The 26,491-nt window shown below is 37.6% G+C and overlaps 1 protein-coding gene across 1 annotated transcript; it reads right to left on the bottom strand.

Annotated features, from left to right (window-relative positions):
- Positions 1-598: 598 nt before the first annotated feature.
- On the bottom strand, positions 599-15,877 carry ncam3 (neural cell adhesion molecule 3). The gene is made up of 17 exons (XM_041792393.1): positions 15,578-15,877; positions 14,908-14,979; positions 14,610-14,804; positions 14,380-14,517; positions 11,550-11,693; positions 11,176-11,293; positions 9,341-9,495; positions 9,099-9,232; positions 7,461-7,596; positions 7,128-7,298; positions 6,907-7,026; positions 6,563-6,565; positions 6,247-6,374; positions 4,376-4,544; positions 4,007-4,202; positions 3,764-3,892; positions 599-3,083 (listed from the first exon to the last, which is right to left on the bottom strand). Exons 1-17 carry the CDS (start codon positions 15,642-15,644, stop codon positions 3,041-3,043), a joined length of 2,118 nt encoding a protein of 705 aa, XP_041648327.1. The 5' UTR covers positions 15,645-15,877; the 3' UTR covers positions 599-3,040.
- Between the last annotated feature and the right edge of the window lie 10,614 nt (positions 15,878-26,491).

Genomic DNA, 26,491 nt, shown 5'->3' on the forward strand with positions numbered 1-26,491 from the left:
TTAATTAATTTTCTTGTTATAAAAAGTACATTTTAGTCATTTTCATCATATTTCAGTTTCCATGCTATCTTGGAAAGTATGGTAGGCTTGCATGGCCCTCTGTAACCTTGCACTTTTCAAACATTTTTGCCTTGTGTCTGTCTGTAATCCTTATTTGTGTTTTTTTCTATCTAAGGTAAAAACAACAACAACAACATAAATCATGCATTAAATTTGACTGGTTGGGCTTTTTTTTCCCTTTTTTTTAATTTGGGTTGTGATTTCTCATGAGGAGGTGGTGGCTGGTCCTGATGCCCAACCAGCTGAGAACCACTGCTCTTAACAACTAAATACACTAAGACATTTTCAGAAATCTATATTGACTAGTCTAGCATTGCTTAGTGGTTGTAACAACTGGCTCTCCCTCTCTCCTGAGTAAAATACAGTGTCTAACTTGACAAAAGAAAGTCTCTGTTGTTTTACATTGTCTGCAAAATGGCTTCAGTCCTTTAACAAGCTGAATAATCTTGACTTTTTATGATCCACTGAAAAGATAGGAAGGCTCTGGCTACAGCCGTGTCAGATGTGTTGTAATGTGATGGACAAATAACACAACATATATTGATCTGGTGAGCACAAAACACATAAAGCTCTTCCATGATTTTACTAAATATAAAAATGCAACAATGTGTATTTACAACAATGTACAGTGGTCAATAGAAAAATATCAAAACACTCCATTAATTTTGGCAGATAAATGTCAAACAACAAGATCTTAAACACAGAGAAGAGAGTAATTTTTCATCGCATATGGTTAATATGAGCAATAAAATGGCAAATAGCTCAAAATAACAGCAGAAATCAATTTTGTCTGTTTTATACTGATTACAGTTAGTTAGAGTAAGGTTTTTATGAATGGTGTTGGAGTAAACCCTTTAAAACTTAAAAAAACAACAGTAAAAATAACTACAAAGTCAAAAATGAATTTAGGTCTAAAGCCTCTCATGCTGAAAAATTGCCGTGTTGGTTAGCAGAAACAAATATGAACACATGATAAGGACACCTTATTGCAGTTCTTTGGTTTCACTGATAACCAAAAAAATCTTTACATTATTTTAAAGGAAAATAAAAGGTTTCATAACACCAAGGAGAATCACTAAAATGTTTAACCTGAATTTGAACTGAAATATATATTTAGATTAACATACTGAAAGTCATCTAACTAAATAGTTCTTTAAAATCATCATAAATTCAAAGGCAGCCTGACTGTTACTTTTTAAAGTTAAAATAAATAACTTTTTAAAAATCTATTTATTTATTTATTTGTTTACACTGTACTTATTGTACACAGGGTTTCTTCCACTGAAACAAACTGTGTTTTTCTCCTTGAAAAAACCTTAATAAGTTTTTGGATAACTTGCAATGTCGTCATCTCGTTGGACTCAGCCTATCATGCCACCTTGTGATTTGTCTCTGGTGTGGGTTTCACATCCATCATTGTCTCTTATGATGAAGTAAGTTTGTCTTCCTTATACAACAAAAAGATGTATCATCAATCTTTATAAAGCCAGTCTACGTGAACTGACTTCTCATTTATGTTCTCTTCTGACCAAAAAAACTGTTAGTGCTTGTATTTTTCATTGTTGAGGTTTTTAAAAAATGAGTTGTTAGCTTTAAAATCAAAACAGCTATTTCAGCTCTTTTTCAGAGTCAATAGAGCACTTTTGAAATCTTAAATAATCAGTAACTGTACTCAAATTTTTGACAATAATGTCTTAATCTGCAGTTTTCCCAGAATGCCTTTGGGCATTAGACTCTTTTGCACCATGAGTGAAGTTACCAACTCAGCTAGACAAGATGTGTCTGTGTGGACCAAACACAAAACAAAGAATAGTATATGGAACATGATTCAAAAGAACTTTCTGGTACAGTGTCCACCCTGTGGTCACCTTAGCCTACCTTGAGTAACATTCATATTCACGATAAAGTATGTGATGGAATTAAGTAAACTCTGCAGTGGATAAAAAAGATGTAGCTTTAAAAAAATACTTAAATTTTTTTTTTTGAGTTGGGTATAAACAGCATTTTTAAGTTTAGGAAAGTTTCCACAGTGTAGTTAGTTAGACTCAAAAACATTAACTTAACCCTGCACAAATGTATGAGTAAAATTGAGTTTATTTAACCTATAAAGGCAAAGTAATGTATTTTAAATTGAATCTACCGCTGCTTAAAAACTTTGATGTAATCAGTTTCAGCAAAAATTGTGAGTATTTTCAACTTGTTTGTTTTACACTGTGGGACTTCTAGTACTGCTGTCTTGACCAGGACTCTCTTGTAATTCAATGCTAATACTCCAGGTTACTAGAGGTTACATAAAAAGAAGAAACATGAAGGTGAGTTGGACTGGTTTAAGCATAAATGCCTGTTAAATAGTTTAAAACACTGTTAAGTATCAGATTAAATTTTTGTTAACTTAAAATATTTGATCAGTTATTATCAGAGCAGCAATAGTTCAAGGTAAATAACTTATCAGCAATAAGAATGTGTTACACAAAACAACACAAGGAAAATATTTTTTATAAATTTGGAAAAAAGCCCAAAAATTTTTTATATTTAACACCCAAAAAGAGTACAAATCAAATATCAAAATGTGTCCGTGTACAACATTCAAAACGCAGCAAAAGGTAAACAGTTGTTTTTAACATAAAGCAATTTAACAATTCACTTCAGACAATGAATTTACCCTGTTTAACACTGATGTCAAAACTACCCTGTACGATGTGAGAAATTTGTCTTTGTACTAATGTAAATGACAGTGGACGGAGGAACACAACAGGACTGCAAAATGGCATCATTTACGATCCTTAGCTTCAGTTCAAGGACATATTATCATGAGACCATGAAAGCAGAACAATATTTGTCTCAATCTCCTTGAAAAACACCAAAATTAATAACATCACCAGTAAGGGATGTGTCACCTTTCCCATATTGGATGTTTCCAAATGTCACCAACATCTTGGGGTCAGCTGTAGGCTGTGTGATGGTTTTTGTTTTCCTGACTTCAATTGTCGGCATGGGGTAGGTCTTTACGGGGCTGTATTTTTCTGCAGGAAAGAAACAAAGGATCAGTAAGATGCTGGGGAAAAAACTGCACAGAAATGTAACAAAGAACTTTAATAAGCTACACAAATTGAAATATTTTTTCACTATATTTTAAAGAAGTGTCAGTTTAATCATTAAATATGGTTTGGAGAAACTCTTTTCATGTTTGTGTTTTCTGATAACTTACATATAGAGAATATATTAGCTTTTCTGTTCACCATAACCAATGTGTAGTACCAATAAGATTGGTACCATAAACAATCATTCTTTAATCTTCAGAGTTTCCCCAGAATGCATCAAAAATTTTTACACAGTAAGTGAAAGTGCTGACTGAGTTGGAGAAGTCCCACCTCTGGTGAGCGACCACAGTACACAATGGATGGTATACAGAACATGACTGAAGAGGACTTCCTGGTTTAGTGTGCATCTTTCAGTTATTCTTACTTGTAATCCCTTAAGTTTACCTGCCTTGAGTGGCATAAATGTTCAAGATTGAAGTTTGTGATAGAAACAAGGGAAAATAGCAGTGGATGGCACATGTAGCTTTATCCTGTGACCCTTTTATTACAATTTCAATTTCAATTTCAGAGTGAAAATAAAGAGCCCATAGCAGGTATTATGACATAATTCAGCTGTTTGACCACGTGTTGAGTAGAAATGGAAAGAAATTAAAAGATCATACTCGTGTTTGGTGAGGGGAGCTTTGTCACAGGTGACCTCAGTGAGCGCCCCTCCATCCTTGGTGATAGTCTGTACCCCTGTTCGCTGCAGACTGCCAGTGGGTGTGGAAATACCCTTCAGCTTCACCTCTCTGCAGCCACAACACACCAAAAGTATGACATGTGCAACTAGGTTAGCTCCTGTTTTGTGCAAATACACATCATACACGACTCCACATGCACTCTTTTAGATATTTCCAGCTCACCCATTAGTGTTCCCCTCTCCGTCCTCCAGCATTCGTAGGCCTGGCACTTTCTGTCCAAACAGTTTCACAGCGATGGACATGAGCAGACCACAGCGGTTTATGTAGCAGCAGGAGGCGTCTACCACCAGGAACAACACCAGGAAAATAACCATGACAATGGCGACCACACTGCCTTTGGTCATGCTGCGGCTGTTTGCTGTGACAGAAGGGAGGCACAATACAGTGAGCATGAATTAATAAAGCAAAACAGTGAAACTGTTCAAGTTTGTCATGGATCCTTCTGTCACTCCACAGTTTTAAGGATCTCTGTAGTTAGGTAGTCTGGTTAAAATGTAAATGTTATGGTGTGATTAGTGTAATGATGCATACCAGGCTGTGGTCCGATGGTGAAGTTGAAAGTGGCAGGGATAGAGGAACCATTGGCATTGACTGCTGTGACTTCCATCTGATAGTCAGAGCTGAAAGACAGGCCTTGAAGGGAGATAGAGTCAGCGCTGGACGACAGCTGCATCTCTTTCCACTCTGACCCCTCTTTATTCTGAAAGACAGGAAACAAACAGGACTTAAGGATGATGGCAAGGAATTTTAAGTGTATTTGAAGTGTTCAGGAGAACTAGATCTTTCCCACTATTCTGAATTGAACACAGACAAATATTTGGTTGAATAATGCCAATAATGTTCTTTTGTTAACATCCAGTCACTGGGTGGCACTGGTGCACAAAAAAACCCTAGAAATACCCTCTGAAAATGCAACCACCTCCACAGCACCAACAAGTAAAAAGAGCTGAAGATGTTTCTAATATTATTAGAGGTGTGATCAAGCATTTTCTGTTGAATAAGTGCTGTAGTGCTCCCTCACCCTGATCACTGTCAATGCTGTACAGAATGTTTAGATCAATTCTGATTCAGTTCAACTGATAAAGATAGTAGGCAGCATCTTTGTGTGTAAATCCATGCAAGGCTGCCCATAAGGGAGGGATAAAGGGGAGAGATTTCTGTGACCCAGCCAAACTGAGGGTGCATGGAGGTCAGCATAACCATGGTCCATTGTTAAGTTCCCTTATTTTATTATTAGACTGAATAATAACCTCTCTTACCAAAGCAACAAAAAATAATTTTATTTAATTATGCTTTGGTACAATACAGTCTTTCCTAAAAAATGTAAACCCCTTTAAACAGAAAGATGTTTAAATTGGTAATGTTAACAATCTGGATGGGCACACTGAACTCAGTGATTAGGACAGCCAAGCCACGCTCATGGCTAGGTCATAATGTGCACAAACATCAGGGTTGCAAACAAAAAAACTGCAAGAAACTGAGACAATTTTAATAGAAAAGATCTGACATATTGTGAAAAGAGACAAAAACAAAGAAAAGTGGCAAAAATAGATTAAAGTGGCAAAAAGAAGTGGCAAATTTGTGCAAAAAGTGTTCAAACAATGGCAGATGTGGATTAAAAGTGGCAAAAAAAGAGGTAAAAATGAGGCAAAAATTGATAAGAAGCAGCAAAAATGGGTTAAAAAATGGAAAGATCGGGCAAAAAACAGAAACAGAAAAGCCCAAGAAAAAATGGGTTATGTAGTAAATTTGGCAGAAATGGGCAGCAGTTGGCAAAAATGTGGCAAGAAATGAGGGAAAATGGGTTAAACATGGCAAAAAAGTTCTGATGTATTAAAATGTATGGAAAGTAGCAAAAAGAGAAGGCAAAAATAGGCAGAAAGCAGCAAAAATTGATTAAAAGAGACTTACAAGAGAAATACAGGGCAAAACATTAGCAAAGAGCAGCAAAGAAAATGGTTAAAAGTGGCAACATAAGGTACAAAAAAATAATCAAGAAAATATGTAATATTTCACAAAAAGAAGTGGCAAAAATGGGAGTTGGCAAAAAAGTGGCAGAAAATGGGCAAAAATGGGTTAAAAGTGGCAAAAAGCGCAAGTGAGGACAAAAAGCAGAAAAAATGTGTTAAAATGGCAAAAAGAACTGCCATTAATAGGCAAAAGAAGTGGTGGGATGACTTCTTCCATTCCCCTGCCCGTATTTTCTCTCTCCCTCTAAAGCTGTCCTTTCTAAATAATAATGGCAAAAGCCCCCAAAATAAACAGGAAAATGGCTGAATAGCAGCAAAAAAACAGTTAAAAGTAGTGCCACATTTTGGTCTATTTTTAAGTTAAATGTTTAAAGAAATGCTGTAGCTCTACATGAACTTAATGTTTGCAAATCTACAAATCTACACACTGACCTGCTTGTATCGTATGTTAAAGTGCTGCAGAGGAGTCCCTCCATCGTCTGTCTGTTTGAGAGGGATGGAGAATGAGTTGCTGAGTATTTTCATCGCGCCAGTGGAAACAACTGGACAATCTGGTTCACCTGCAAACAAGTGGCAAAAAGACAGCAGGTTGATCAGTAATTTTGAAAAAATAGTCACATTTAAAAGCCGTGAATTCTTATCAACAAATCATGTTTGGATTGATACATGTATTTATTCTATTTCTGTCAAACATTCATGTTTATCAGATCATTATCTAAAGTTTAGTAAATGACTGTGTGTACTTTACCCTCTGAGGATGGATGACAACATGGCAGCATGAAAGGACATCAGGCCCCACATGATGAAGACATGCAAATGTTGTGATGATGTTTGCACGAAACATAAAGAAGAACATTTAGTGATGAGGAATGAGAAGTAAAAGCCTTGCTTGGTGGAAAAACACAAGCATGCAGGACAACTTCCCATTAACAATGAACAACTGTGTTTGTGGCCTTTGCAAACATTCATGCAAACATGTCGAAAAACAATGCACATCCTTTCAATTCTACACTCATAGCATGTAAAATGGATTAATTGTGATTTGTGAATATTTTGTGCTGCTGATGTGCCATCAGCATTTGTAACACTTACGTATCCCATGTGTGCGGACAGTGTTTGAGTCTGAGAACTGTCCCAGTCCCACTGCGTTCATAGCAGCTAGACGCACGGTATATAACGTGTACGGCTTTAGGGAGGTGATAGCTAACGGATCTAGGGAGCAAACACAGACAAAGAGAGGCACACCATCAGCTAAAATGTTTAAATAAACAAAAATGTTGTATTTTGTGATAAAGACATCATCAGTGTTTCACCTAAAGTAGGGGCTGTGACGATCTCCTTCCACTGCTCTGCTGCACTTTGCCTCCACTGCAGGACGTAATTAGTGATGGGTGCTCCCCCACTGATGGGTGGGGTTTTGAGGAAGAAGAAGACTGAGGTCGGTCCAGGAGCGACTGACAGGTAGAGAGGGGGACCGGGCTGAGCTGTGGATCAGGAGGAAGGTTGTGAAAAGGAAGAATGATTATTAAATGATATAAAAACAAAGAAAATAAAATTGGAATAATTCATATTTTCTCTAAGAGCACACACAATACAATTGGAAAATGTATGCACATTTCTGGAGAGATCAATAGAAACAAACTCACTGGTAATTGCAATGTCTCTTGAAGCATTTCCAGATGTGCTGACAGCCATGCAGGAATAAAGCCCACCATCAGAGGGCACCACGTCATTAATCGTCAACACACCATCAACAACTTGGACGCGACCAGAGGAAGAGTCCTGACAGACAAAGAGTCAAAAAAAACCATCCAGTTAGATGAAAGATAGATAGATGGATAGATACTTTATTAATCATGAGGGAAATTCAAGTGGAGAGTTACAAGTTACATCTTAGCTCAATTCACTCTGCAGTGTTATTCTATAAATTATGTTGTTTGAGTGTGTGGGCATTGTGAGAATATAGCACACAGTAAATATGTTAACTAGTTCACGATTGTCAGACGGTTATTGAGGTAAGAAACAGTGGTCTGCCTACATATTTTTACCTGTTTAAGGTAAAATACGTAGAATTTTTGCACTAACATGTCGCAATTAATCAAAAAAGACTAAAGATATACTTTTGTAGTTATGTCTTTACATTACCTTAACTATTTTTAACAGTTTCAAAGTTAGAGCAATCTTTTCTTTTGTAGCTGTAACGATCTACATCCTGTCATGGCAGTTGCACTTCTTTTCTGCACCTCGTTCATGTTTTGTGCTGCTTTCTTGTGATCAGTTATGCATTCAGTTGCCAAAGCGCCCCCGTGATGTGGAGCTTAACTTTGCTACCCCTGTAATGTTGGCCCTAGTTGGGGATTTCCAGTTCAAGTTCAGACCAGATGCGTTGCTCAGCTCTGCCCACCTCTGTAGCTTACTCTTTTTTCTGAATTGAGGACTTCTTTCAATAAAAACTGCACTCCCTACATGTATTTACGACTGCCACCATTTACTATAAACCATTATTTTTGTTCATGGATGAACTTCATATAGTAAGGGAGAAAAGCTGTTACAAAGTGAGTGTCATAATTTGTGCTGCAATGCATTGCTTTGTGAGTGGCTTGCAGTGCTAACTAGAAGCACTGTGAGCAGAAAGGCTACTTTAAACAACCTTTCGCTCTCAATATGGGAAATTGATCAATAAAACTTAAAAAAGCATGTTTTAGAGTGTGTAAAATTGGGAATATTTGCCAATATTTATAGTCAGACTCTAGACTTCATTGCTCACAGCTGGTGGTAACAGACATCAGTGGTATTAAGCAAAATTGTGCTTCTGTGATTTGGTTAACTCTGTGGTACTTTAGAAACATGCAAGATGCAAAAATTACAAGATGGTGGAGTCCATATTGTGGACCCTACCTGTGTATGAATAAAAGGCTTAATCTGAGGTAATAAACACATAATAATTCAATATACTCAGGAGATTAAACCCTAATTTAGACCAGCCTATTATACATATGTATGTTTTATTTTTGACCAAGTTTGTCCAGCTGCATGCATCTAGGTTAGATATTATAGATTGCACCTTTAATGTTTATTAAATAAACCTTATGGAGGGCATTTGTTTTACTGATCAGGGTCCTAGATTTGAAATGAGAAGTATGCAGCAGAGGGAGTTGAGCAGCACTCATCTAATCATCATCTTTTGTTGTTCTGATTGAGCACCGCCTAGTGGCTGAATTGACATGCCCTGTATTTGAAGTGTCTAATATTGTGTGGTTGGATATATGAGTGTGTATTCATACCAGTGTCTGCCCATTGTGCTTGTTGAGCCAGTGCAGCTCAGGCTGAGGATGTCCAGAGACGTTACAGGACACAGAGACACGCTCTCCCATGGACACGCTCTGCCACTCTGCAGACACAGACACCTCTGGGGCCTCTGAGATGAGACAACCAAAACTAGTGAACACCTCACCAGAATGAAAGAAATCCTCAGGTGCTTATGCCTACACATCATCCTCAAACGACAAGAAAGAGCTGTACTGACCATAAACATGAAGAATGGTGGTGGCACTGTTCTCAGAGATCTTGTTTTTGGCTGTACAGACGTACTCTCCGTAGTCCGCCCGCGTAACAGACGTGATGGTCAGAATAGTGTTCTCTGACTCAAAATGATGATGTGAGGAGTCAAAAATTGTTGGCCTACGAGGACAAAATACGACCAAATTACACATTTAAATTGTACACTGAAAGGGATTATGTCAAAAGACATATTGATACCAGGTGTATTGAATATTATAAATAACTAAGAGAGAGCGATAACATTTAGGATACACAGGTATGGAAGCCCTAAGCAGACACACAACCACAATGCTTCTTTGCACTTACTTTAAGCCTCATTCACCTGACAAATCTAGATAAACATCTTATTTTCAGATATTTCAAACAACTTCAGACTTGTCAGCAGCCTTTTAAAACATACTAGGATTTATTTTTGACAAAAAGTCAGTCGAACAAATTTGCTAAGATTTGAGAATGTTGCATTGTGGTGCTTTGAAAACATAGTTGCAGATAACTTTTTCTTTGTTGTCTTATTTATTCAAAAGCAAACTAAGATTAAAGAGAGAGTCCTCTTTTACTGTTTAACCTTGTGAGGATTTTTTTTTATTGATTACTAGGGTCTTGGTCTTATCTTGGTCACGGTTTTGAATCAGCCTTGACCCCCACAGTTCTTGGTCTTGTCTTTGTCTCACTGCACTCTGGTCTTGGGCATGTCTTGGACTTGGACAGTTTGGTCTTAACTACAACACTGGTCTAGAAAGTGTATGGGATATATTTCACATCTATCTGTGAAACAGCCCAAAGTCGGCGTTTGGGAAGGGCAGAACCTTTCAAAGAATTCTGGAAGGGTGTTTGGACAACATCCTGTCTGTCACATTCAAAGTGGGCCAATCACAGTGACAAGACATATGACCTAGAGGATTTTAGCAGTCCAGGGACTCAAGTACATAGCGTGAGCTTGACAGGCATTCCTTTACCAGCAGCCGTTGTTTACTGGATTCTGCTACAACTACACCACAACTGTAGCTATAACCTTGCTCTAACATGATGCTGATTGGTCCATCCTCTCTCGGACTGATTAAGAACAGATTGAAGCTTTGCAAGATGGACTTTACTTAATGACAGACATGGAATAAGGCCAATCCATCGGCTTTGCGAGGTCAATGCTTGTCAATGTCACCTCTTAGTCAATGACAAATCATAATCTAGGAGCAGCAGAACTCATAGTATCAGCTTTTTAACCATAAGGCAGAGAAGAATGTTGCCAGATTATGACTTTTTGAAGACATAATTTCCATGTCTAGAGCTGCTGCTAATGTTTCTTTGAATAAGGATAAACCCTAAGTGTACAAAATTATTACAAGAAGCTTAATAGATGGCATGATGTGGTCTGACCTACTACAGAGACCACCCTCTTGGGGTGGCTGCATGGAAATAATCCCATTATCACAGAAATATATATATATTTTTTATCTTTAGTTAAAGAGATAAATTAAGTCTAGAGTGATGAAGAAAAAACTAGAAGTTATAACCATGAGAAAGTTGAGTCTATGAGGTGTATATGTCTGCTTGGCACTTCTAATTTATATCAGAGATACTAGTACAAACACATCTTTAGTCAAACTCTACAACACTCACAAGAAAAGCATTGGACTGTAATCCAAAGGAGCTTGTACTGTATGCTGCCAGACTTTGCTGTGAAACTATTTTAGATCAAAAAAGGTCAATTCCTTGAATGAATTAAGATTATTTCCCCTCATTAATACACTGATGTATAATGTGCCTGTCATTAAATGCTTTCCTCTACAGGTAGAGACGTACATGGTCCAGGTGACGTTGGGACGAGGATGGCCGCTAACCGAACACCTTAAGGTAACATTGGTTTCTGGTCCAGCCATCACTTTTTTCACCTCTTCTCTCAGAAACACAGTGGGATGAACTGCAGGATGGAATCATATTTATGTCAAATGTATGCTTAAGTCACGCTTTACTTATATAGTGACATCTCAATGGATAAAAGTAATGTATAAAATTCAGCTCTAAAGAAAAATGTCCAGCATAACAATCATTCCAAACCATATCACTGAGTGTCATGTTACAGACACCCCACTCTAAGGAGCTAGAAAAGATCTGAGTAATAAATCATCCCACAAACCTCTCCTGTTTCTGCGTCAGCATGTTAAAATAATACTCACTGTTGACAACGACAGAGATGGTGAGTTCCTTAGAGACTGTTCTTCCTTTGATCTGGGCCTTGCAAGTGTACGTCCCAGCATCGCCTCTTGTCACATTTTTAATAAGGAGAGTGTTATCAGGCAGCTGACGTACTTGGCCTCCAGCTGAAGGGCACAAAAACACAAAGACAGAAACAGTGAGGGATACAGTGATGTAAATATAACTACATGAGAGATGGAGACTGAAACAAAGACACAGAGGAGAACACCAGGGTTAGAAGAAAATATTACACTGAACTCTGTATGCTTCAAAAATCACCATACTATCGAACATGTGCTATTATTTATTGGAATACTTTGGTACTTTTACCATTGTATGGTTCTTGTCCCATAGTGCACACACAGCACAGTATAGTATAATATATATATAATATGAAGAATTGGTACCTTGGTATGAGTATGGTATGTTTACCATGGAATAAAATCCATGTTGCTTACTATGGTTCAAGTACCTTGTAAATACAGGAACATGTACCATGGCACTGTCAAAAATAATATGGCACTAGTAGTATAGTAGTATCATGTTACTTATACAATGAGACTGTGATATATACAAAATCATAAGAAATGATTAGGGCCGTCAAAAAATTTACATTTTTACTTGCCAATAATTTTGGAATTTTTAATTTGTAGTTGTAGTTAATTGCAATTAATTGAACCCTTTTATTTGCATTTCAAAATGCTACTATTTTGCATGTTAGACAGTTTTCGTGTCATTTTGGATTTTTCTACTGTCCTAACCAGGTAAAGAGTAATTGACTTCCTGTTTGGGCACAGACCTACTTTTTGTGGTAGATCAATGATTTAAACATATACTTAACCACAGAAAAAGGAATTTGCTATGGACTGAAAAATAAATAAGAGATCATGAAAAAGGTTGAGAGGATTTTTGACTTGTCCACTGAGCTCTATGAGTTTTCAATGAGGCTTGCGATTAATTGAGATTAAAAAAATATTTGTGGACCTAAATTGATTGAGATTAACTGAATTCATCTTGACACATCATCAATATATAACTGTGTGTATTAATTCTAATTATGTTATATGTTATTATTAGGGCTGTTAAGATTAATCAAGTTAATCAAAATTAATTAAGGTCCACAATTATTGTGCCATTATTTTCAAATACGATTAGTCACCTGAAATATTTTTCCTCTCAACGCACACTGGTTAAGGCCATGTCAGCATCTCCCAGCGGCTACAGTGATGAAAAATAAGTCCATCATTGCTCTTTGATAATTTATTCCCCTTTAAAAAACTCATAAACAGCTCAGTGGACAAGTCAGAAATCATCTGAACCTTTTAAATGATCTCTTATTTCATTTTCAATCCATAGATAGTTCCTTTTTCTGTGGTTAAGTATATGTTTAAATAGAAGTTCTACCTCTAAGGTATGTCCGTACCCAAACAGGAAGTCAATTACCCTTAGTTTTAAGGCAGTATAAAAATCCAAAATGACACAAAAACAGTTTAAAATGCAAAATAGTGCAATTTTGAAATGCAATAAAATGGGTGTGATTAATCACAATAAACTACAGAAAATTTGAGATTAATCGTGGTTAGATATTTTAATCGTTTGACAGCCCATATAATTTTATTAAAATATATCAATAGCATATGAGGATTAGGAAAGCAGGGATAGACATACAAGCAGACAGGAGATAGGGAGCAAAGCTTCATAATAAACAGAATAGACAAACGCTTCTTTCTATTCTAGAACTGATGGGGGGAATTCTAGTGAACATCTAACTGAGGCTATCAAGCAGGTGGCCAAGTTGATCTGCCAAAAGTCAAGCCAACTGAGATGTTTTTGCTGAGCTCAGTTCCAGTAAAAGAAGAGTGGGTTTCCAAGAAAACTTTAAGATGGCAAAGTGATGTTAAGCAGATGTTCAACTTAACATCATTTGATGAGCAGCCTTGATATTTGTAATACTGTAGTAGGAGAACTGATGTGATTGGATCAGACCTCAAAGAATGCAGGAACCATGAAGAGTTTATAAAACTGCAATTTTTTGTTGTACTGGGAAGATTTAATCAAATTTTTAAAATTTAAAACTGCATTTTTCTGAGAAATCATTGTACAAATAAAAATATCCAAAAGTATTTCTGTGGTGGAGTACTGTGGTAAACTTTGTTGTGATGTTGACTTCTCCTTATTGTAAGTCAATCCAGAAACAGACAAAGAGGTGGCTAAGGCAGGACTCAAGCTTCCTGTCTCAAAAAAAAACCTTCAATGTTTCAATCAACCATTCCTCTACTTTCTTTGCCCCTTTATCCTGTGGTGTCCCCCAAGGTTCCATACTTGTTCCAGTCCTCTTCTTCATCAATTTGCTCCTGTTAGTCCAAACCATCAAAATCACATCACCTCTATGCAGATGACACACAAATCTACCTTACCCTTGAGCCCATTGACCATAACCAACTACATGACCTAAATACCTGTCTTTAAAATCCTGAATGGCCACAAACTTTCTTCAACTTGACAAACAGTTGAATCAAGTAGTAAAAGTAAGAGTCATGCAGCTCTGTATCACCACCAGACAGACCATTTCACCGAACCTCTGCCCTAAAAAACTCATCTATTCATTTATTTCATCCCGTCTTGGTTACAGTAGATCACTATATTTTGGTGTCACACGCTCCTGTTTATCCTAGCTCTAGCTTTCATCCAAAATATAGCAGAGAGAGTTCTCAGAACTTCTTTTTCTTACAGGAACAAGAATCAACCATTGTGGAAGTAAAAATATTAATTAGAACAGATTTTTGTTCCCCATGCTGGTGTTGGTCCTACCATTGGCCGAGATCTCTCGTCCGTCTCTGAGCCAATGAACATCTACCGCTGGCTTTCCCGTCACCAGGCACGGCACCTTGCCCTCTGTTCCCTCCAGAAACTCATGATAGGTGGTGGTGCCTCCAAAAGACGGACCCTCTGACAGAAGAGCAAGAGGTTAGGATTCATACTCGCTATACATACAGTATATATATATATCAGCAAACAGTGTATAACCAAGGTTTACCTACCATAAATGTAGAGTATTTTATGAGTATTATCTGTGTGTCCATTGTCGAAGTCACAATGACAGGTGTATTTGCCTGAATCCTTCAAGGTGGCCTTCTTTATGAATAGTTTAGAGGCAGTCTCATCCACCTTTGAAACCATTTCTTCATTGATATCTTCCCCATCCTTCTGCCATGTTATGTCTCCCTCTCCACCAGCTGGAAACAGGATATACAAGGTTGAAATAACAAGAAAGGCACAAAATGACACATTTTACTGTATTTAGGCTTCATTAGACATTGAAAAGTTAAAAAGACTCACCTTTACACAGAAGAAAGATCGGTGTTCCCACCAAAACATCGTCTTCACTTGTAATGATTTGCATTGCTGCTTCTAGAGAACAGAGAGGAAATTATATTTAATGTTTCTGCATTTCATGAAAAATTCTAAACCCTGGTATAAGAAAATTCCTGTTCCATACACTGATTCTCCTGTCCTGTCTGCCTAAGGCTTCTTGGATTAGATTTATGGCAATGCAGATAGAGATGACATCCTAAATCATTTGTGTTAACCTTCCAAACTTTCAGCAAAACAAACAATGGTGTACAGAAAGACATATTACAGACACAATAAATGATGACTATTACAATAAGTCCTTTTTAAACAGAGTAACTAGGCTAAAATGATTGTAAATCTTGAACTGAGCTTTTTAGACATACATTTACCTGTCTGCATTATGACATAAAACTTTGACTAAACATACTGAAAACAGTGATTTAAACCCTAACTTCATTCTGAAAAATTAACTAAATTTATTCAGTTGTTGTCATCTCACCTACAAAAATGTAGACAATTTACTGCAAAAATGAATTTGAAAGATACAAACTGTCTCACACACCTTAGGTAACCTGCTACTTTTACTTTCTTTGGCTATCAATACTTCAGCGATGAGGTGCTTTTCAAAATAAATCTTTATAATATCAGACCTTACCTGTGCCATACACCAGCAGCAGCAGCAGTGATGCCATTCTTAAGACGAGCGCTGATTGGTTCATCATGCTCACCTGGATGATGATCTGGCTTTAAATTTAAAAAAAATTCTCTGTTGTTTGAGTGTTCAGTCAAAAATGTCTGGTGGTCTAGTCAGCACCAGTCAACAGTGTGGTTCAAGGCTCATCTGCTAAAGTTTTAAAGATGGACCATAAAAATCCTAAAACCTGTAGCTCTGTCGCTCCACTATCAAGGCTTCTGATGTTTCTTATTCAACCTAACGTTAACTATGATGAGCCAGGGTCTGTGTTGGAGGTTATATAGAGGCACAAAAACAGAGGAGATGAGAGGATACAAGAAAGGGTGGGGAAAGAGAGGGACAGAGAGAGAGAGAGAGAGAGAGAGTGAGTAAGAGAAAATGGAGCATGCTTGTCCATCTTTTAACAACAGCACAGTCACTACTGGTCATTCATGAAGAGAAGTTGAAGATGCTGATTGATGATTTTTACTGATATCTTACTGATTCTTTTAGTTTTTCTATCTTGTCAATTCTGAATTTCAGGGAAACCTCGATGTCCTATCGAGAACACATCGAGTGAAATAAAAATGAAACACATTTGTGCTGAGCCTCATTTATTCCAACTTAGCCTTTGTCCTAACTTGGCCTATGTCTTTTATTTACCCCTTTATTTTCCCTCTTTTTCTTGTCTTTCTTTGTCCTCTCCCCCTCTTTCCACCCTGTCTGTTCCTTCTCTCTCCAGGCTACCGGATGAAAGCAGGGGAGGCAGCCCCCCAGGGGAAGAAGAGATGGGCAAAGATATTTTTATCACTCCATCGTTTTTTCCTCTCCCATTTGAAAAAGGGTCACTTTCTACTCAAGCACACGCAATCCTAGCTCACTCTTTGCCAAACTGCACATACAGTACGCCAAATCCCCCCCACTACTGTCACATGTTGCTGAAAACATACATCCTTTAGGATGCCGATAACAATGAACCTCAGTGACACCCTTTCTACTACAGAGATAACATTTTGCCAACTTTGAACTCTGATTGGAGGAAGGAATTCAGGGAACTAAATTCAAAAGTTTTGATTACCAAGTTATCCCTCTCATGTAATCATTTAATTCAGCTTTTGTGGTCAAAGTAGAACTTTGATTAAAGTCAGTAAAGTGTTGAAATACATGAAAGGCTTTTTTAAACTAACTAACTATTTCTCATGGTAGACCTTACAGCAAACAAAAGTGCCAAGATAGAAAAATTGCAGTTCTTTCAGTGGCCACTTGTGGGAGGCTCAAAAAGTGAGACAGGTCTGGCTGCAGACCTTAGATCTCAGACAGCCTCTCTCACCGATGGTTTTAAGGTTACGTTCACACTGCAGTTAAAAGTGACCTGAATCTGATGTTTTTGCTCACATGTGATTCGTATCTGATTTTTTACTGATTGAATCTGACCTTTTCTAATCAGTTTCAGTACCACTTTCATATGTGGTTCAAAATCACAAACATATCTGGTCTTTTGGAAGTTGACAGCAGTGTGAACAGGCAAACAAAAAAATCAGATCTGAGAAAAGATCAGAATTGAGCATTAAGGCCTACAGTGTGAACGTAGCCAAAGACACTGATCTGTCAGAACGAAATTACATGCAAAAAAATTCAGAATAAACTTTCAGTTAGGGTAAGGGTTCAGATAACTGTAAGGATACCAAAAGTTAAAAACCTGACCTGCAAAATTTAATTACAAAATGTTTAATAAAGCTGAGTAAGCAGTCTGCTTACAGGGAAAAAGCTTGTCCCCCAGGAAAAATACTCTAATGTAGCAAATGTAGCTTACATAGCTGCACAAGCTATGCAGATAAAAGAGCCACATAGTTAATGTAACTTAAGCTAAAGCTCACAAAGGTCATGGATAACTATACTAATGAAGCTAACATTATCTACATAAGCAATGCAACAATGTTATCTACGTAGCTTACAGAGAAACGTTAGCTTTAGCTTTGTTTGCTAAAGTTAACATTGCTAAAGCCAGCTTAGCTAAATTGGCTTATGTAGTAACATTAACTTAGTAGCTTGCGTAGAAATATTAACTTTAAAGCTAACGGAGCTAAAGTGAGCCACCATTCGTGTACCTACTTCTAAAAATTACTTCATGAATTTTACTGCCAGACTTTATGAATAAAGTTGCATTAAAAAAAAATATCAAAAATTTGAAAATTGGAAATACGTTCTACCAGCAAATTTTGGCAACTACGTAGACTGTGTGGCACATTAGTGGTCTGAGAAGGGCCATCTGGGATCTGTGCTCTATGGCTAGACTGTACTATGAAAAGTGACAAAATTCTGATAACATCAGATACAAAAAACTACACCACAGCAGATATGCATAGTTTAAAAGCTATGACACAATCTCATGGATTTTAATGCTTTTAGTAGAGTCCCAGGTACTGTATAAAGGTCCAAAGTGACAAAAACTTGCAGTTTAAATTTATTTCTCAGCTTTTCAGCAGTTGTCAGATGATGCAAACGTGTCATTTTAATGAGATGAATAAAACTCCTGATAGTGAAGCATCAAGTGATGTCCAGTGGTTGATCCTAAGCTTTAATGCCCTCCAGGCCTCTGTGAGGTCTTGTGACAAAATCTATGAATAAAAGACTTCACACTAATAAAGCTTTTGTTCTTCAAGCCATTTTTGCATTCCTTACAACTGTGCCTATTATTTCCCGATAAATTACACGTTATGGGTCATCAACACTTGCGTATGTCACTCTACTGAGCCAGTACTGTGTTTTTGCCTTGTTTGTGCATTTTGGATTTTTAACTGACAAAAGTCTAAGCTTTTTTTCCTGCATATTTATAATAGTGATAAAGCATAACATCAGGCTGTATGATTCCTGCTCATCACTAACTCACTTGTCATCAAAATCGTAACATGGCAGCAAAATTTTACAGCACATAAAAACACAATAAAATGGTTTGCTAGTTTTGTTATAATGAAGGTATCCATTGAGAGTACAGAATCTTCCACAGAAAAATTTAGCTCCTACAGCCTTTTATATCTCACGTATTAGCTCATATAGTATGTGTGTCTTGCTTAAGTGTGGAGTTGAAAGGTGAGACAAGAGTGTTGATGGGTGGAGGTTTCCATGTTGAAAATTAAATAAAAATAGATGTAGTAATTTCCTAAATTAAAAGCATGCTTTTAAAATCAAATTGCGACTTGATGAGCTGAATTGCAGGCCACTGCATTAGACGTTCAGACTGCTGTGACTGAAACAGTCTTGTCACGTCCCCAATCTTTGGTCTAAACTAGGCTTTATTTAGTGGATAATATTTTACCACTACCCCTCGTATCTTTATTTCAAGAGGCATGGAGGTGCTTGTATATAAAGGTAGGGGTAAAACTTAAAAATGGGACTGAGCCTAATTGCAGCAACAAAACCAAGCAAACCAATTGCAAAACCAGTCATAATTGTTAACTACAGAGACAACAACACTTTGCAGTTATGACAAGATCCATCTACTGTAAGTAAGTTTCATTCCACCAGCCTTTATGGTCTCCTGAATTAACAAGTCCAGTCGGCTAGGGCTGAAGCTAAGACCTCCTCCGACAATCATGGGGGTGTCCCCCGAGTGGAGCCTCATCGTAAATTTGCCAAAATAATCTTAATGTGAATGGTTTCTCCACGATTTTACTGTTGACACCACACATGCATCCTAGCCTCCCTGACCCAAAATCATAATCAAACATGTTTTTTACAATCCAAGGTTGTAGAACCCACAGCAACCAATGAGAGCAAACAGACCAGGTAGCATCACCAGCTGGACCAAATGTACTTTAACCGCTCACAAGATAAAACCAACTGTACCTTCATTCCAGCCAGGGTTTCATCCTGATTATTTTCCTTGTTTAATTATCTTTGCTGTGACTGCAATGCATGCCTGGACAGCCTATGGTGGACGGACAGAAAGCTGACGGTAACAACAGACATTCATGTCTGTTATGTTGTGTTCATACCAGACCTGAGAAAAATTATTCACGCCAGTTAAGTACATATAAGTCAATTTAAAGATGGAAGTAGACGACACTTCCCTTCTGGTGGCACAAACAAAGCCAATGTGCGGTGTGCTGTGTTCAATACACTGTTCGCCTTGTTCACTTATTCCATAGAGTTGAAAATATGAACTCAAGCAAATCATTTACGGCTGATGGAAAATCAGCATGGAGATCCCCTGGTCACCGGAGGATCCTAAAAGACGACTAATGTGTGTGCTCAGAAGATGAAAAATTGTTTGAATTTGTCCAAGCCTTTGGTCTCCCAGGCTTTTAAAATCTTGTAAGATTTGATGATTGTCTTGTGTGTGGCTAAACTAACACACTGGGTCTTCTACCCTCCCCTCTTACCTGAATTCAGTCACTTCTGAATGCAGAAAACCAGAATGTGGAAACCAAAATGAACCTGAAATAACAAATGTGCAGTTAAAAGCCATTTGGCAGTGTTAATCCCCTTTATATAAAGTTGTTGGTTTGAATGTCCTTGTAAGTAATGCGATTTTGAGAGTTAGATGGAATAAATTATGTCAGGGCTTGGACACTTTAGAAACTGAGCAACATTTGTATTTCCTTCACTCCTGTGTCTGCATTAACGTGTCCTTGAGCAACCTGGTGATAACACGCTTGTGATTGAAGAGTTACATCAGAGACTGTCCTTCAATAAAACACACCCAAACACACAACGTCACTGCCTTTCATCTACTTGGCATTAGCGTCCACTGTTAGCCAACTTTTGTCCTATGGGTCCTATCAATTTTATTGGCCAACAGCCAGCCAGCCCCTCCCACCTCCGTCTTGATAGCCTATCAGTGTCTCCACACCGCCGTCCAGCTGACCAGTCAAAGGGTAGAGAGCCCAAAGGGGCTACCTATCAGGTTGATTATCAGGAGGTGCTATTATGGCTCATTTAAATGGAGTGTGCTCATAATTAGGGCTCTTATCCACAGCCATTAACGAGGGTGGGCACACACTGACAGCTGCCACACATCAGACGTTCAGCAGGAATCTCTGTTTTAACTAATCTCTCTCTTAAATTCATTGTTTATTGATATAACTGACAGAAATCTGCAGCTCTCATAATTGTGGCAAGGCTTCATAGAACAACACCATGATGTTTAATTTAAACCTATTGTTTACTAAGCTTTAATGGAGCAAGGACATTTTAGGTTTTAATAAAGCAAGATTACACAAACTATTGAATTGGCTGTTATGGATTGCTATTTCAATTTTGCCCCACACTTTCAGATAAATGTTGTTGGGAAAAACAATCTTTAGGTCATTAGACAGAGACTGGTGGTTGTCGTCAGTAACCAAGAAAACTCTAAATGTACAAACACTTAAAATTAGATATCCTGGCCTACAGTGTAACTAAATTGAAGTAATAGCCATTCATGTATAAAAAATGTAAGTGTTCATGCTACTTTAATCTCATCTTTAAAATGTGTTTGCTATATGTCATTGAATAACTACAGAAAACAAACGGTGTCATGTGACACCACAGTAGTGTTACAGACAAAGTGAAGATGCTAAGGAACTAAATAAATATAGATTTTTTTTCTATGTTAAAATTACTGAAATTAATACTGTGTCATTTTGAGTAATTTGAATTTTATCCCAACTACATCACTACAATTAAACTTACTGCTAGGAAAATCAGATCAGCTTTGGCAGATTTTGGTCTATGGAGGTAACCTGACATGCCAGGTAGACTGTTTCATATCCTTTGCATAGATAATGTATGTTCACATTCATCTGGGAAAGCTCAAATTAAAGGTGTTTTGGAAGGTCGGGACTTCTCAAACAATTCCCAAAAGGTAATTGGACAAACATTCTGTCTGTCAAATTCATTACACACATACTCACACACACATAATCAGAACGACAAGACAAAAAATGGTTGTACGCATGCGCAGCTCCTGTTCTAACCCATGCAAGACAGGCAAATGCTGCTATAGTTTCTGAACAGAGGATTTTGATGTGGATAAAAATTATTCCGAGGTCGGTCAGGAGAAGAGCAAAAACGTCTTCATCTCTTTGCTCTTTATTTAATGAACAAATGTGGCCAGTTCTTATAAAACTACCGACATACTAATGCGGGGGCAGGTAGTGATCCCTACATAGAGAAACGCTACCAAAAAGGCCATGTTTTGAGCTGTTTACAGCTATACTATACCAAGTGTTCAAAAGTGCGAAAATATAAATAATTCTTAATTCTTAAACTAGTTTTGTGTCCCAATATTTGTGAAAAATTCAGGGAGACAAAAATAAAAGGTAAAAAAACAAAACAAAACAAAAAAACTCACAGAAAAAGAGCAGTAAACAGGAATTAAAGAAGCCTCAGTCCAAAGCTTAAACGGGCGGGTTTGTTTCCACAAAGCAGTCCACTTTGGTTTGCCATGGTTTTCTCTCATTAAACTCTGATCTTATAACCTTGCAAAGCAGATGGAAAAACCTGTTTCCGTGTTTCTCACTGGCAAATCCATCTTGCAAAGCTCCCGTCTGAACCCTTTGGGCCCAGCTAGAAAGTGACAGGACCAATCAGCGTCAAGGGGCAGGACTTTTTGGGCGCAACAAGCAACAAGAGGCCAGTGCAACTATGGCGGAAGACATTAGCTTGGATGCTGCTGAAGCATCAGTTTTATCAGAACTTGATGACATTTCTTTGTTAAAAGAACAAAGAAAAGCATTGAGTTGTTTTCTTTTAGAAAACTCCTTGGGCAGGGGTACAGCGCGGTAGCAGCTATGTCGTGTTTTGTTGCTCTGATTGGCCTGTAAAGACGTGACAAAACGTTTATCCAATCACCCTCTGAGTTTTTTTCTTTTTTTTTTTTTTTTTTTTTTTTAAGATTTGTTTTTGGGCCTTTTCATGCCTTCATTTGGATAGAGGAGGATGGTGGATAGACCCAGAAATAGGCCGGACTCGGACCCAGGCCGCCCGTGCACATGGTGCACGCCCCAACCACTCGACCACCGGTGTGCCAAGTTTTTTTCAAAGGCTCTGCCCTTTCCCAAATGCTTTTAATGAATGGTTTAGCAGATCGATGTGTGAAACAAATCCATCTGGCATGCCAGGTTATTGATCTTACCCATGAGTCCTCAGCTGACGTCCATCCAGTCTTGTTTGTTGTGACGGGAACCCCATCTCTTTAGAGATCCAGATCTTATTTGGTATTATTTTTGCTTTCTTAAAGATTATTTTTTTTGTTTTTTTAATGCCTTTATTTAGAGAGGAGAACAGTGGTTAGGGTCAGAAATAAGATCACAGAGTGGGTATGAGACATGCAGGCTTGAACCTGTTGTTTTAAGGTGTTTTTATTAACCATCATCTTGAATTTTTTTTTTTTATCATAGTTCAAAGTTTTCTCCATCAAGATTTTTTCAAATTCTTTTTTTTTCTATTTAACCTTTATTTAACCAGGAGTATTCCCATAGAGATACAAATATCTCTTTTACAAGGGAGTCCTGGCCAGGACAGCAGCATGATAAGTTTCACACATGACATTAAACATAAGAACAAAAGGTTACATGAATCGACAAATAAGCAGTTTTCAGCAGGAAAAACACATGCACACACTGGCCAAGTGTTCCCTAATTCTAGCTTTGAAATCACTTAACTAATATTACGCTGAAGTTTAACTTGGCCCTGTAACTCTGACCAAGACGACTGAGCAAAAACATTAAAAACTGTTTGACCAAAGACAGAGCGAGTTGGAGGAACCTCATATATGATGAATCCATGAGAACGAAAATTACAGCTACTGACAGTTTTTGGAGTCAGTGAAGAACAAAGATAAGAAGGTAATTCATGTAAAATAGCCTTATAAAGAAAGATATACCAATGTTCCATCCTTCTATTGTATAAGGAAGACAAACCAAGTTTCTCATACAAAACACAATGATGGGTCCAAAAACCCAGACTGGTGACAAATTGCAAGGCAGCATGGTACACTGAGCCCAACATTTTCAGAGAGGATGAGGTAGCATGCATGTAAAAAACATCACAATAGTCAATTACAGACAAAAATGTAGCTTAATTGAGTTTCTTCCTTGCAACAAAAGAAAAACAGCATTTGTTTCAAAAGAAGAACCCCAGTTTCACCTTCAGTTTCTCGGCAAGACAACATACAGTGTATGCTGATTGAAAGACAGATTTTCTTCCAGCAAAAGGTCAAGATATTTATGTGTTTGAGCACATTCAATTGCCTCGTTATTTAAGGTGAAAATCTGAGCACTGTCTTGAGCTTGTCCATAAGTTGAATAATTAAAAATAGAATTTTCTTGAAAAAAGAAAGCACATACCATACCAATGTTTAACATTTAATAATGTCTTAGATAAATAAACAAGTTCTGAGAACAATTGGCTGCTCTGTTGGTGCCAGAGTCTCTACATTAGGCTAAAAATAATACGTTCAAACTGTCACGCAAATACACAACCGCATGCCAACATCCAGATGCTTGATTTATGCAATGTATGATTGTTATGTAACCTGAGAAGCCATTGAGTTTAAGTCACTTACAGAATTACTCCAGCCTGTTGTCTCAGTTTAAATTGTGCCTCAGAGTATATAAGTTCAAAAAGGCATCTGATTTGAATGAATATTACATTTTGACATACTGTACCTACTGTAGTCAGTTCTGATGCCTGCAGTTTTACTAGATTTTCAAACCAAACTTCTTCATTTAAGAAATCCTACTTGAACTATCACCTGGTATTGAATGCTAACCTGGCACACCAGATGTGTGTTTCACACATCATCTGGTAAACCACTCATATACAGCATTTGGGAAAGGGCAGAGCCTTTGAAAAAAAAAAACTCGGAGGGTGATTGGATGAACGTTCTGTCACATCTTTAAAGGCCAATCAGAGCAACAGAACACGTGACGTAGCTGCTACTGAGCTGCACCTGCGCCCCTACCGAGGAGTAAACTCCATAAAGAACTGCATAACGCGAACTATGGTGATCGTAGACATGTCAGTACACGACTTTTGTTATTTTTGAAAGGAAAACAGCTCAATGCCATTCTTTGTTCTTCTTTAAAAGAAGAAATGTTGTCAAGTTCTGATAAAACTGGCACTTTAGCAGCATCCACACTGTCTTCTGCCATAACTGCACCTGCCTCTTGTTGCTGCTTGCTTACGTCACAACTCCGCTGCGCCCAAAAGTCCTGTCCCTTGATGCTGATTGGTCCTGTCACTTTCTAACCGGGCCCAAAGGGTTCAGACGGGAGCTTTGCAAGATGGATTTGCCAGTGAGAAACATGGAAACAAGTGTATCCATCTGCTTTGCAAGGTAAGTTAAATGCCTCCTAAGTTTATAATCACAGTGAACCTAAAGCAGTGGGTCAAGAAGAAAGGATGGTTTCTGGAGTAGTGTGAGTGGTAAAAATCTTATAAGTAAGGGATGAACATGAGGTCCACTGACCTTGAACTTTGGCTCCACTAGTCTGACCAGGACGAGGGAACAATCTGAAAACATAATTCAATGGCCTTAGCTACTGCTGCTGCAAAGGCATGACTAAAACTGGTTAAATTAAGTGTGTGAAACACTGAACTTAGATAAACAAGTCATGAAAAGTGAATGGCCGACTCAAACTGGGTTCCCCTGGGTAAAAGACTGTTTGCAGACAAATTGCTCTTTTATATAAGAGTATTGTTTTCAGGACGCTAAAAAAGATCTGGTTACTTTTTTCAGCATCGTCCCTTTTTCCCTGGCATGTATTTTTACCACATTACGTGCCACTATCATATAATACGGTGTTAAAAGGTCATTTAACGTTTTGAAGACGTGGAAAAACCCTCCAGCTGCATGATAAATGTAGACATAGACAGCAGACACTGTTGTTTTCTAGCTCTGTTTAAATATACACAGACAATGCATTCATTGTTTAAAGTAAAATACTGTTACATAATACATCTGTGTACATATAATACATATTACAAACAACCTGTGCACTAACAAAGGTGCGTGCAACAGATGGACAGCCGAAGACATGACAATGAGACAGACAGGAAGGAGAAAGAGACAAACTAAAAACACCCACAACAGACGTGTGTGTGTTGCTTTGTCAGTTTTTCTTAAAAAGATAATTTTGGCTTTTTTGTTATGTAACTTCAACAACATTATACAGGACTTTCTAAATTTAATTATGAGTTGCTGAGTGAAAGTGAGACTAAACATTATGAAACAGTACTTTGTTGGAATTAAGTCAGCTTCCATCTTTTGTAGAGGGCTGAAAACATAATGAGATATGTGTAGATGTCTTGAGCCTGTGAAGATCATTTTCGGCTCATTATTTTGGGCCTTTTTGCTGTCGCTTATTGTAATGAGCAGTCCTGCTCTTAAGTGCTCTGGATCTCTTGGCTCACAGGTCATTCATTTGGTTCCATTTTGGCTTATATTTCTATTATACATTATATTATATATAGAACAATATGTATTCTATTATATTTTGGCTTCTATAATTCAGTCATACTTACAGTGCCTATAAAAAGTATTCCCGCACATGTATGTTTTACCCTTTTTTGTTTATATAAATCAATCATGGTCAGTTTAATTCGTAACCTTGCAAAGCAGATGAATACGCCTGTTTCCGTGTTTCTCACCGGTGAATCCATCTTGCAAAGCTCCCATCTGAACCGTTTGTGACAGGACCAATCATCGTCAAGGGGCAGTACTTTTGGGAGCAGCGGAGTCGTGATTTCTTTTTTATAAGAAGAACAAAGAACAGCATTGGGTTGTTTTCTCTTCAAAAACGACAAAAGTCTTGTGCTGACTTGTCTACAGTTGCCACAGTTCGCGCTGTGCAGTTCTTTATGGAGTTTACTCCTTGGTAGGGGCTACGTCATGTTTTGTAAAGTTGTGAT

Source organism: Cheilinus undulatus, linkage group 8 (genome assembly GCF_018320785.1).
Source record: "Cheilinus undulatus linkage group 8, ASM1832078v1, whole genome shotgun sequence".
NCBI classification, from domain to species: Eukaryota; Metazoa; Chordata; class Actinopteri; order Labriformes; family Labridae; genus Cheilinus; species Cheilinus undulatus.

Excerpts from the sequence above, each read along its gene's own strand:
- ncam3 (XM_041792393.1), bottom strand. The coding sequence starts at position 15,644 with ATGATGAACCAATCAGCGCTCGTCTTAAGAATGGCATCACTGCTGCTG. Across the intron at positions 14,805-14,907 it reads GATCTTTCTTCTGTGTAAAG|CTGGTGGAGAGGGAGACATA; the intron begins GTGAGTCTTTTT and ends TCCTGTTTCCAG. Across the intron at positions 7,027-7,127 it reads CGTCACAGCCCCTACTTTAG|ATCCGTTAGCTATCACCTCC; the intron begins GTGAAACACTGA and ends TTTGCTCCCTAG.